This window comes from Mesoplodon densirostris, chromosome 9, assembly GCF_025265405.1.
Source record: "Mesoplodon densirostris isolate mMesDen1 chromosome 9, mMesDen1 primary haplotype, whole genome shotgun sequence".
Taxonomy (NCBI): domain Eukaryota; kingdom Metazoa; phylum Chordata; class Mammalia; order Artiodactyla; family Ziphiidae; genus Mesoplodon; species Mesoplodon densirostris.
In genome coordinates, this window is record NC_082669.1 from 48,498,199 (window position 1) to 48,511,387 (window position 13,189).

Consider the following 13,189-nt stretch of genomic DNA (forward strand, 5'->3'; position numbering starts at 1 on the left):
GGCTCTAGGTCCATCCACCTCACTACAAATAACTCAATTTCATTTCTTTTTATGGCTGAGTAATATTCCATTGTATGTATGTGCCACATCTTCTTTATCTAGTCATCTGTTAATGGAGACTTAAGTTGCTTCCATGTCCTGTCTATTCTAAATAGAGCTGCAGTGAACATTGTGGTACGTGACTCTTTTTGAATTATGGTTTTCTCAGGGTATATGCCCAGTAGTGGGATTGCTGGGTCATATGGTAGTTCTATTTTCAGTTTTTTAAGGAACCTCCATACTGTTCTCAATAGTGGCTTTATCAATTTACATTCCCACCAACAGTGCAAGAGGGTTCCCTTTTCTCCACACCCTCTCCAGCACTTATTGTCTGTAGATTTTTTGATGATGGCCAATCTGACCGGTGTGAGATCATATCTCATTGTAGTTTTGATTTACATTTCTCTAATGATTAATGATGTTGAGCATTCTTTCATGTGTTTGTTGGCAATCTGTATATCCTGTATATCTTCTTTGGAGAAATGCCTATTTAGGTCTTCTACCCATTTTTGGATTGGGTTGTTTGTTTTTCTGATGCTGAGCTGCATGAGCTCCTTGTAAATTTTGGAGATTAATCCTTTGTCAGTTGCTTCATTTGCAAATATTTTCTCCCATTCTGTCTTTTCCTCTTGTTTACAGTTTCCTTTGCTGTGCAAAAACTTTTAATTTTCATTAGGTCCCATTTGTTTATTTTTGTTTTTATTTCCCTTTCTCTCGGAGGTGGGTCAAAAAGGATCTTGCTGTGATTTATGTCATAGTGTTCTGCCTATGTTTTCCTTTAAGACTTTTATACTGTCTGGCCTTATATTTAGATCTTTAATGCATTTTGAGTTTATTTTTGTGTATGGTGTTAGGAAGTGTTCTAATTTCATTCTTTTACATGTAGCTGTCCAATTTTCCCAGCACCAATTATTGAAGAGGTTGTCTTTTCTCCACTGTATATTCTTGCCTCCTTTGTCAAAGGTAAGGTGACCATATGTGTGTGCATTTATCTCTGTGCTTTCTATCCTGTTCCATTGAGCAATATTTCTGTTTTTGTGCCAGTACCATATTGTCTTGATTACTGTAGCTTTGTAGTATAGTCTGAAGTCAGGGAACCTGATTCCTCCAGCTCCATTTTTCTTTCTCAAGATTGCTTTGGCTATTCAGGGTATTTTGTGTTTCCATACAAATTGTGAAACTTTTTGTTCTAGTTCTGTGAAAAATTCCAGTGGTGGTTTGATAGGGGTTGCATTGAATCCATAGATTGCTTTGGGTAATATCGTGATTTTCACAATGTTGATTCTTCCAATTCAAGAACATGGTATATCTCTCCATCTATTTATATCATCTTTAATTTCTTTCATCAGTGTCTTATAATTTTATGCATACAGGTCTTTTTTCTCCTTAGGTAGGTTTATTCCTAGGTATTTTATTCTTTCTTTTACAGTGGTAACTGGGAGTGTTTTCTTAATTGCAGTTTCAGATTTTTCGTCATTAGTGTATAGGAATGCAAGAGATTTCTGTGCATTAATTTTGTATCCTGCTACTTTACCAAACTCATTGATTAGCTCTAGTAGTCTTCTGGTGGCATCTTTAGGATTCTCTATGTATAGTATCATGTCATCTGCAAACAGTGACAACTTTACTTCTTTTCTGATTTGGATTCCTTTTATTTCTTTTTCATCTCTGATTGCTGTGGCTAAAACTTCCAAAACTATGTTGAATAAGAGTGGTGAGAGTGGGCAACCTTGTCTTGTCCCTGATCTTAGTGGAAATGGTTTCAGTTTTTCACCATTGAGGACAATGTTGGCTGTGGGTTTGTCATATATGGCCCTTATTATGTTGAGGAAAGTTCCCTCTATGCCTACTTTCTGCAGGGTTTTTATCATAAATGGGTGTTGAATTTTGTCAAAAGCTTTCTCTGCATCTATTGAGATGATCATATGGTTTTTCTCCTTCGATTTGTTAATATGGTGTATCACATTGATTGATTTGCATATACTGAAGAATCCTTGCATTTCTGGGATAAACCCCACTTGATCATGGTGTATGATCCTTTTCATGTGCTATTGGATTCTATTTGCAGGTATTTTGTTGAGGATTTTTGCATCTATGTTCATCAGTGATATTGGCCTATAGTTTTCTTTCTTTGTGACATCTTTGTCTGGTTTTCATGTCAGGGTGATGCTGACATCATAGAATGAGTTTGGGAGTGTTTCTCCTTCTGCTATATTTTGGAAGAGTTTGAGAAGGATAAGTGTTAACTCTTCTCTAAATGTTTGATAGAATTCGCCTGTGAAGCCATCTGGTCCTGGGCTTCTGTTTGTTGGAAGATTTTTAATCACAGTTTCAATTTCAGTGCTTGTGATTGGTCTGTTCACATTTTCTATTTCTTCCTGATTCAGTCTTGGAAGGTTGCGCATTTCTAAGAATTTGTCCATTTCTTCCAGGTTGTCCATTTTATTGGCATAGAGTTGCTTGCAGTAATCTCTCATGATCCTTTGTATTTCTGCAGTGTCAGTTGTTACTTCTCCTTTTTAATTGCTAATTCTATTGGTTTGAGTTTTCTCCCTTTTTTTCATGATGAGTCTGGCTAATGGTTTATGAATTTTGTTTATCTTCTCAACGAACCAGCTTTTAGTTTTATTAATCTTCGCTATCATTTCCTTCATCTCTTTTTCGTTTATTTGTGATCTGATCTTTATGATTTCTTTCCTTCTTCTAACTTTGGGGTTTTTTTTGTTCTTCTTTATCTGATTGCTTTAGGTGTAAGGTTAGGTTGTTTGTTTGAGTTGTTTCTTGTCTCTTAAGGTAAGATTGTATTGCTATAAAATTCCCTCTTAGAGCTAATTTTGCTGCATCCCATAGGTTTTGGGTCATCATTTTTCATTGTCATTTGTTTCTAGTTATTTTTTGATTTTCTCTTTGATTTCTTCAGTGATCTCTTGGTTATTAAGTAGTGTATTGTTTAGCCTCCATGTGTTTGTATTTTTTACAGATATTTTCCTGTAATTGATATCTAGTCTCATAGCATTGTGGTCAGAAAAGATACTTGATACGATTTCAATTTTTTTAAATTTACCAAGGCTTGATTTGTGACCCAAGATATGATCTATCCTGGAGAATGTTCCATGAGCACTTGAGAAGAAAGTGTATTCTGTTGTTTTTGGATGGAATGTCCTATAAATATCAATTAAGTCTATCTTGTTTAATGTATCATTTAAAGCTTGTGTTTCCTTATTTTCATTTTGGATGATCTGTTCCTTGGTGAAAGTTGGGTGTTAAAGTCCCCTACTATGACCATGTTACTGTCAATATCCCCTTTTGGGGCTGTTAGTGTTTGCTTTATGTATTGAGGTGCTCCTATGTTGGGTGCATAAATATTTACAACTGTTATATCTTCTTCTTGGATTCATCCCTTGATCATTATGTAGTGTCCTTCTTTGTCTCTTGTAATAGTCTTTTTTGTTTGTTTGTTTTTTTTGTTTTTTTTTGTGGTACACAGGCCTCTCACTGCTGTGGCCTCTCCTGTTGGGAACACAGGCTCCGGACGCGCAGGCTCAGTGGCCATGGCATGGGCCTAGCTGCTCAGTGGCATGTGGGATTGTCCTGGACCAGGGCACGAACCCGCGTCCCCTGCATCGGCCGGCAGACTCTCAACCACTGCGCTACCAGGGAAGCCCAATAGTCTTTGTTTTAAAGTCTATTTTGTCTGATATGAGAATTGCTACTCCAGCTTTCTTTTGATTTACATTTGCATGGAATATCTATCTCCATCCCCTCACTTTCAGTTTGTATGTGTCCCTAGGTCTGAAGTGGGTCTCTTGTAGACAGCATATATATGCATCTTGTTTTTGTATCCATTCAGCCAGTCTATGTCTTTGGTTGGAGCATTTAATCCATTTACATTTAAGGTAATTATCGCTATGTATGTTCCTATTACCATTTTCTTAATTGTTTTGGGTTTGTTATCGTAGGTCTTTTCCTTCTCTTGCGTTTCCTGCCTAGAGAAGTTCCTTTAGCCTTTGTTGTTAAGCTGGTTTAGTGGTGCTGAATTCTCTTAGCTTTTGCTTGTCTGTAAAGGTTTTAATTTCTCCATCATATCTGAATGAGATCCTTGCTGGGTAGAGTAATCTTGTTTGTAGGTTTTTCCCTTTCATCACTTTAAATATGTCCTGCCACTCCCTTCTGGTTTGCAGAGTTTCTGCTGACAGATCAGCTGTTAACATTATGGGGATTCCCTTATATGTTATTTGTTGCTTTTCCCTTGCTGCTTTTAATACTTTTTCTTTGTATTTAATTTTGGTATTTTGATTATTATGTGTCTTGGTGTGTTCTCTTTGGATTTTTCTTGTATGGAAGTCTCTGTGCTTCCTGGACTTTATTGACTATTTTCTTTCCCATATTAGGGAACTTTTCAACTATAATCTCTTCAAATATTTTCTCAGTCCCTTTCTTTGTCTCTTCTTCTTCTGGGACCCATATAATTTGAATGTTGGTGTGTTTAATGTTGTCCCAGAGGTCTCTGAGACTGTCCTCAATTCTTTTCATTCTTTTTCCTTTATTCTGCTCTGTGGTAGTTATTTCACTATTTTATCTTCCAGGTCACTCATCCATTCTTCTGCCTCAGTTATTGTGCTATTGATCCCTTCTAGAGAATTTTTAATTTCATTTATTGTATTCTTCACCATTGTTTTTTTTCTCTTTATTTCTTCTAGGTCCTTGTTAAACATTTCTTGTATTTTCTGCATGCTATTTGCACGATTTTGGATCATCTTTACTATCATTATTCTGAATTCTTTTTCAGGTAGACTGCCTATTTCCTCTTCATTTGTTAGGTCTAGTGGGTTTTTACCTTGCTCCTTCATCTGCTGTGTGTTTTTCTGTCTTCTCATTTTGCTTATCTTACTGTGTTTGTGGTCTCCTTTTTGCAGGCTGCAGGTTTGTACTTCCCATTGTTTTTGGTGTCTGTCCCCAGTGGGTAAGGTTGGTTCAGTGGGTTGTGTAGGCTTCCTGGTGGAGGGGACTAGTGCCTGTGTTCTGGTGGATGAGGCTGGATCTTGTCTTTCTGGTGGGCAGATCCATGTCTGGTGGTGTGTTTTGGGTTGTCTGTGGCCTTATTATGATTTTAGGCAGCCTCTCTGCTAATGGGTGGGGTTGTATTCCTGTCTTGCTAGTTGTTTGGCATCGGGTTTCCAGCATTGTAGCTTGCTGGTTCTTGAGTGGAGCTGGGTCTTAACATTGAGATGGAGATCTCTGGGAGATTTTCGCCGTTTGATATTACGTGGAGCTGGGAGCTCTCTGGTGGACCAGTGTCCTGAACTTGGCTCTCCCACCTCAGAGGCACAGCCCTGATGCCTGGCTGGAGCATCACGAGCCTGTCATCCACATGGCTTAGAATAAAAGGGAGAAAAAAAGAAAGAAAGAAAGAAAAAGATAAAATAAAATAAAATAAAACAGTTATTAAAATAAAAAATAATTATCAAAAAAATTTTTTAAGTAATAAAAAAACGAAAGAAAGAACAACCAAACCAAAAAACATATCCACCAATGATAACAAGTGCTAAAAAGTATACTAAAAAAAGAAGAAAAAAAAAACGGACAGACAGAACGCTAGAACAAATGGTGAAAGCAAAGCTATACAGACAAAATCACACACAGAAGCATACACATACACACTCACAAAAAGAGAAAAAAGGAAAAACATATATGTATCTTTGCTCCCAAAGTTCACCTCCTCAATTTGGGATGATTCATTGTCTATTCAGGTATTCCACAGATGCAGGTACATCAAGTTGATTGTGGAGATTTAATCCGCTGCTCCTGAGGCTGCTGGGAGAAATTTCCCTTTCTCTTCTTTGTTCGCACAGCTCCTGGTGTTCAGCTTTGGATTTGGCCCTGCCTCTGCGTGTAGTTCGTCTGAGCGTGTCTGTTGTTCGCTCAGACAGGACAGGGTTAAAGGAGCAGCTGATTCGGGGGCTCTGGCTCACTCAGGCGAGGGGCAGGGAGGGGTACGGATGCGGGGTGAGCCTGTGGCGGCAGAGGCCGGCATGACGTTTCACCAGCCTTAGGCACGCCGTGCGTTCTCCTGGGGAAGTTGTTCCTGGATCACGGGACCCTGGCAGTGGTGGCCTGCACAGGCTCCCGGGAGTGGAGGTGTGGACAGTGACCTGTGCTTGCACACAGGATTCTTGGTGGCTGCAGCAGCAGCCTTAGCATCTCATGCCCGTCTCTGGGGTCCGTGCTGTTAGCCGCGGCTCGCGCCCGTCTCTGGAGCTCCTTAAGCGGCGCTCTTAATCCCCTCTCCTCGCGCACCAGGAAACAGGGAGCGAAGAAAAAGTCTCTTGCCTCTTAGGCAGGTCCAAACTTTTTCCCAGGCTCCCTCCCGGCTAGCCGTGGTGCACTAACCCCCTGCAGGCTGTGTTCACGCAGCCAACCCCAGTCCTCTCCCTGGGATCCTACCTCCGAAGCCCGAGCCTCAGCTCCCAGCCCCCGCCCGTCCCGGTGGGTGAGCAGACAAGCCTCTCAGGCTGGTGTGCACGGTCGGCACCGATCCTCCATGCAGGAATCTCCCCGCTTTGCCCTCCGCACCCCTGTTGCTGTGCTGTCCTCTGCGGCTCCGAAGCTTCCCCCCTTCGCCACCCGCAGTCTCCGCCCGTGAAGGGACTTCCTAGTGTGTGGAAACCTTTCCTCCTTCACAGCTCCCTCCCACTGGTGCAGGTCCCTTCCCTATTCTTTTGTCTCTGTTTTTTCTTTTTTCTTTTGCCCTACCCAGGTACGTGGGGAGTTTCTTGACTTTTGGGAGGTCTGGGATCTTCTGTCAGTGTTCAGTAGGTGTTTTGTAGGAGTTGTTCCACACGTAGATGTATTTCTGATGTATTTGTGGTGAGGAAGGTGATCTTCGTGTCTTACTCTTCTGCCATCTTGAAGCTCCTGCTCTCCACTTTTTCACTTTTTTTTAGTCTGATTCCTCTGTGTCTGGTACAAGGTGATTATGTAATATCTGCTTTTGTCTCAAAGCCAAACTTTTGTTCTATCAGTCTTAGCCATCTGGGCTCTCCTGAATATACCACATAAATGAAGAGGAAACTGTCACAATGACCGTCACATCTTCTATCAGGCTGCCATTGCAGAAGCATAGCCTATGCCTTTGACCTCCAGATGGGCATGTTCTCAGGAAAACCATAATGAATCAAAATGGATAGTTCCCCTAAGCTCTCTAGTGTCACCTTTTTGCATGGCCAGAATAAAGGAGAAAATGGTTGAGGGTGGCAGCTGAATAATTTTGTAAGCATGGGTGATTTGGTGATCCTATTTAGTCTCACAATTACAAAATGAAATTAATATGCATCGCCGTGTTCATGGACTTACCAAAGTCCACTGTAAGGCCATGTGTGAGTTATTCAGGCCTAAAATGAGCCCCAGTGTGTGAGCACTCAGCTCCTCCTGTGGCCTTGGCTTTGAACTCTTTTTTGCTCATGACTTTTAAAAGTATACAAGCCATCCAGAACTTTCAACTAAACCCTGATCCTTAATTCTGGATCTGTCTACTAGACATTTCTGCGTGTTGGATATGTACTGGATGTGTCCATATCAAATCAAGATAATAATGCTGAACTCAATTATCAACTGCCAGAAACTTGCTTTTTATCCCATGTTCTCCATTTCGAAGAATTGCAGTGATGCTCACCAGATTGCCAAAGCTAGAAACTTCCAAGTTATTTAATGACTCCTTCCTCTCTTTTAACCCCTTCAACTATCCATCAGGTTGTATAGTTTCTAACTCCCCTTTTTATAGTTTGTAACCTCTTTTAATTTCTACTGCCATTGCCTTTGTTCACACTTTGATAAGCCTCATAAGCAGAAAGATCTAGTTAGAATCCTAGGTCTGCTACTTTATCTAGACTTAAGTGAGACATTTAGATTCCATTTCCTTATCTTAAAAAAAAAAGATGGATCTCCATCTTACAGAATAGTTTTAAGGATTACATGAGATACTCTAAGTAAAACTTAATACAGTACATGGCTCACACTAGACATTCAATGTGATTAACTCATGTTCATAATCATACCTCACTCAGTTTGAGCAGTGTCTGGCACATAGCAAGCACTAAATATATATTTACTATAAATATTAATGTCGTAATCATCATCATCATCATCATAGTTAGGCTGCTTCTGATCTTATACCCTGTTATTCTGTCCTGCACCCTACTATTGGAATTTACATAAAATACAAATATCATGTCCTTTATGCTCCACAACTTTGAATGGTTCTCACTCACAGGAGGTGCTTTTCTGGATCTACATAACTGCCCTTGATCTGACCTAGGCTTCAATTCCACTCTTATTTCCACTGCTCAACAAAAACTCCTTACACTGAGGCCAAGGAAAAATCTATATTTCCCCCACCCACCAACAAACAAAGAAAAGACTTTTATTTCATATTTCCATTGATTACCTTCACTCAATATGAAAACTTCGTAGTAATGTACTACTTCGTATAGCCTTCTGTGCCTCCCCAAGCAGAATTATATGCTTCCAATTTAATTACTATAATCTTGTCTTTGTACTTCTAAAGCCCAATATGTAGAGTTACTTGATTCACATTTGCTGAAATAATGGTATTGGAAAATTAAAGGAAAAACAAACTATGGATAGATAAATAGGTAGATATGTTATATATATCACATATATTAAAAACTATATAATCATATAACTTAATACTGTTCTCATGTTTATGTTGCTGATTTCTCATATGTAGGACCTGTATTAAAATTTGTTAACATGTATCAGGAAAACATATTTGTTTTGACTTTTCCATAATTACTAAGTCCTCCTTAGAGCAAGTAGCACATTTGCAAAGTGCTAGGGTGGTACAAATCCTGGGGCTGTGAAATAGTGAAACTATGGGATTCACAATGTACCAGTAACCTTGGCACTGGCCTCAACTACAGCAGTTGCTCTAACAAACTGAGATTTACAGTCAGTTTAAACTCTGAGAAGCAGTAGGGCAAAGTGATTAAGAAAATGGACTCTGATTTTAGAAAATCCAAGTTCAAATTTCAGTTCCCTACTTACACATTCCTATATGATCTTAAACACATTCCCTAACCTTTCAGAGACTCCTTCCCTGTAAAATGGAAATGATAATGGTACCCACATAAAAGAATTATTGGAAGCATTAAATGAGGTAATATGAATTAAGTTTTAAACTTAGGCTGTGCAGACTTTCAGATACACAAGACACACAAGACTGCCGTCTGGCATCAGTCTACTTAGAAAGATAAAGAACTTGTCATCATTGTAGCAACAGTCATTCCTCATCTGGTGGTAATTCTAGAAATCGATGCAGCACAGTTCAGATGGAAGAAGATAATTCTACATCCGGCAAGTCCAAGAGTTGCCTTGGCTTAAAAGTCTCAGGCCCCACAGGCGCCGATATCTCTTGAAGTGATACCGTAGTCATAGACTGCAAAGTCCACACAAAAAACAAGCCCTATTCCAAGAGTTTACACATTCAGGCAAGCCCAAAGCTGTGGCTGCCTACCAGGTAGTTTTAGTTTCTCCAGAGCAAATGGAATTTATCAAAATTGATCATTGTATCATAAATAATATTATCTAGTAACATAGCTGATATTTCAGATTTCATCAGGTTACCAGGTAACTGTAACTGGAGGTATTTAACTGGTGGTCAAATTCTCCACAAAAGATTAAAAGGGATTGTTAATTCTCTGCCTCTACATAGAATATGGACTTGATAAGTAATACATAGAGGATAACATATGCATATATGTATATGAATACAATCTCATGAAAGATTAGAAATGTATCTAAGAGGAAAGTAACATGGAGAGTTTTGTAAAAAAGGAGTTATAGAGGTCATCATTTGCTCATTATTTTGCCTGATTTTCATGGATAAACTCACAAGTGTTAGAGTGAAAACTTGTTCATCACAGAGAAAGTTTTGTTCTAAGGTTAGTGTTGTATCTAATGCATCATTAACACTCAATATATGACATTTGAGTAAAACTGGGATTCTGGTCCTCTCTGTTGTTATAAGAAGAACAGAGCTGACTTACAGGACCCTTTTACTGCCACTCTCAGATGATTCTCCTGCCCAGACCTCTCAGCTCAGACAAATTGACTTTGACATATTGAGCTCTAATTGTCTCCTAGGAATGCAATTTTCGTACACATGCCAGTAGAATTAAAAAGATTGTATGTGAGTTGTTATATTAAAATGGACCTGCCTCTCTATATGGTTGATTATCATAGTTAAATATAGCACCTGAATGATGAGACAGAATTATCAGTGAACTCTCCCATTGGAACAGATGCCCTATCGTGGCAACATGCCTCCTGTGTCTTGTAAACGTGAGCTACTAGTTACTGAGAATGGGCAAGAGTTCAACTAAGAATCAACGCAAGGCCATCCAATTCCAGGAAAACCCCTCAAAGTGCATATGCCCGTAGTTGATGACATTTGTAACATCATCTTCATCCTCGTATGTAGACATTACAATTTAGAATTCAACATCCCTCTAATTCAAAGAGGATTAGATAGATAAGAATTTGAACATAAATACTTTACTGATGAATTAGAGATCTATTTAGAGGATATCTCTACAGTAATATAGCTTAAATAGATTTATATTTCTAATGCTTATGATGTATTTAATTAATATACTCATATGTATACCTTACATTAAAGTATGAACTGGAAAAGTTGATGTATTTGAATAAACATACATTGTAATTGACAACTAAAGTTCAAACAGTATTAAAAATAATGTTAAGCATAAATTAAATTACTTATTCTGTTCAATATTGTATTAGTTACCCAGGCATGTTTATTTAAAACACTAAACAGAGTGGAAATTATCATATGTTAACAGTTCTTGGTTCCTCATTTTCTAAATAAAGACAAATCTGGAATGAGTAAAATGAACAATATGGTAAACTTAGTTTCAGCTAATTTTGCATAACCCCTTTATTTTCTGTTTCCTATGAGTGGTTTAACAACTCTTACAAAATAGGAGGAAATGCAAATGTTAGCTTTGAGTCTAACAGCTTTTACACATCGTAAATGTTGAGATATTTTTAATGAAATTGGAATTGTACCTCCAAGTAGAAATAAAAATGTCCAAGCTGATTTCACTCTGGAGTGTAGAAGACAAAGTTCATGCCTGCCTATGAGTCTGTGATGAGAATATTAATGCTCTTTTGCAGCTTTTGCCAACAAGAGAAGCTGCCGCTGACCTTCCAGGCCTGTGTGATCACCAAAGAGTGCCTGGTGTCAGAGTGGTCTGAGTGGAGCCCCTGCTCAAAAACGTGCCATGATATGGCATCCCCTAAAGGCACCCGTGTGAGGACGCGGCTCATCAGGCAGTTTCCTATTGGCAGTGAGAAGGAGTGTCCAGAACTTGAGGAAAAAGAACCCTGTGTATCTCAAGGAGATGGAATTGCCCCCTGTGCCATGTGAGTAAATAAAGGATGCTGCCCTGTCTGCCCAAACTGCTTAGAGACTTTTACAAATTCTAAGTAGAAAAATCTCTCTCTACAAACATGATCCTGTAAAAAATACTGGTTTTACAGGATAAAAGTGTCTTGAACAAGCTGTATTTCCCAGTCTCCATGAAAGTTAGATTTTTAACGGCAATTCCCTGTTTGTGTATTTTCTACAATGGGGATTGGCAAGCTTTTTCCATAAAGGAGAAGATAGTGAATATGTTAGCCTTTACAAGCCACATGTGTCTCTGTCACGCTTCAGCTCTGCCACTGGAGCTATAGGTAATATGTAAACAAATGGGTGTGGATATGTTCCAATAAAATTTACTTATAAGAACAGGGGACAGGTTGGATTTGGCTATAGTTTGTCAACTAGTCTATAGGTAAAATAAAGTTTCAAAATACAGGTTCCTATTGCTTATTGAGCAAGTCCTATTAAAATTCAGTACTGTATATAACAATTCCTATTGAATAGAGTAAAATGCTACATCAAAATAATGAGACTTTAAGCTCCTTCAGGACAAAGATTGCTTATGAACCTTGGGGGTGGGGCTTGTTTGTTTTTTAATTACTTGCATGTCATAGGACCAGGCACACAGTAAGTGCCCAATCAATGTGCATTGAATTCAGATGAAATAAGACTAATTTTGAAATATTTGGCAGTATAACTATATTCTTTTTATCCTTAACAAATATCATCTCCAAGACATTACTGTGAATTATCTTGGTGATAAATGTATTTCAGCTTAGTCTTAATATAGAATATTTATGAAACAATTTACAGAATCTTAGTTTCTCAGTAGATATGCACAAGCTTCATTGAAAGGTTCCCTGGAATATTTCAGATATTTAGAGAACATGCATACAGCTTGAACTCCATGACACAGTGAGGAGGAAAATTGCTACTATTATTGTTCCTCCTCCTCCCATTTCTAACAGTAATAATAATAATAACAAAGAATAGTAATGATTCATACAAGATCTTCAATTATGCAGCACTTTGGAATCATCCCTTCTCTGATATAACAAGTGACGGAACGCTCTGGAGAGTTTTCTTCCTAACTACTCTGCCTGTCCTGCTGACTTGTGTGTTCCCCTCTATGTAACAGTTTCAAGGAAGTTGCCAGGTTCTCTAATCAGAGTGTTTTGTCTCCTACAAGTTTCTTCCATTTTTGTCTCAAGCTAGGTGTTTTATTCTTTATCCTCTCAAATATTCAAACATCATTAACTATTAGTTAAAATAAATCTCTATTCTGAATCTTTCTTCTAACCCTTTATGGATGGTAGCATTGATGTGTGATCAATTGACATTACTAAAAATTTGTTCCTCTCACAGGAGTCCTTAGGATGACCTAAATTGGGACTCCATTCTATAAAAAAAAAAAAAAAATTTCATTTTAGCTCCCCTAATGAATGACTTGTTTGGTTACTTTCCTTCACTGTCTCTCCTCCCAAGGCATCAAGTATCCATGTTTTTAGAATTGACCTGAATGCTGCACTTCCTTTATAAATGTATGCCAAGAGTGTTGTTCCTTGATGCCCCAGTCCTGCACCTCTATTAAGCCATGAATCCCCACATATAAACACTGAAAAATGAGCATGAAGTTCAGCTTCACTGTCATGAAACCTTACCACTGACAAAGCAAAGCCTCTAGAT

General features: G+C 38.5%; 1 protein-coding gene across 1 annotated transcript in view; it reads left to right on the forward strand.

The window, feature by feature from the left end:
• Positions 1–13,189, forward strand: part of THSD7A (thrombospondin type 1 domain containing 7A) — a 442,804-nt gene that overhangs the window by 219,384 nt on the left and 210,231 nt on the right. The window contains exon 3 of the mRNA XM_060108907.1: positions 11,254–11,502. Coding sequence (XP_059964890.1) covers positions 11,254–11,502 — 249 coding nt within the window. The remainder of the gene's footprint in view (positions 1–11,253; positions 11,503–13,189) is intronic.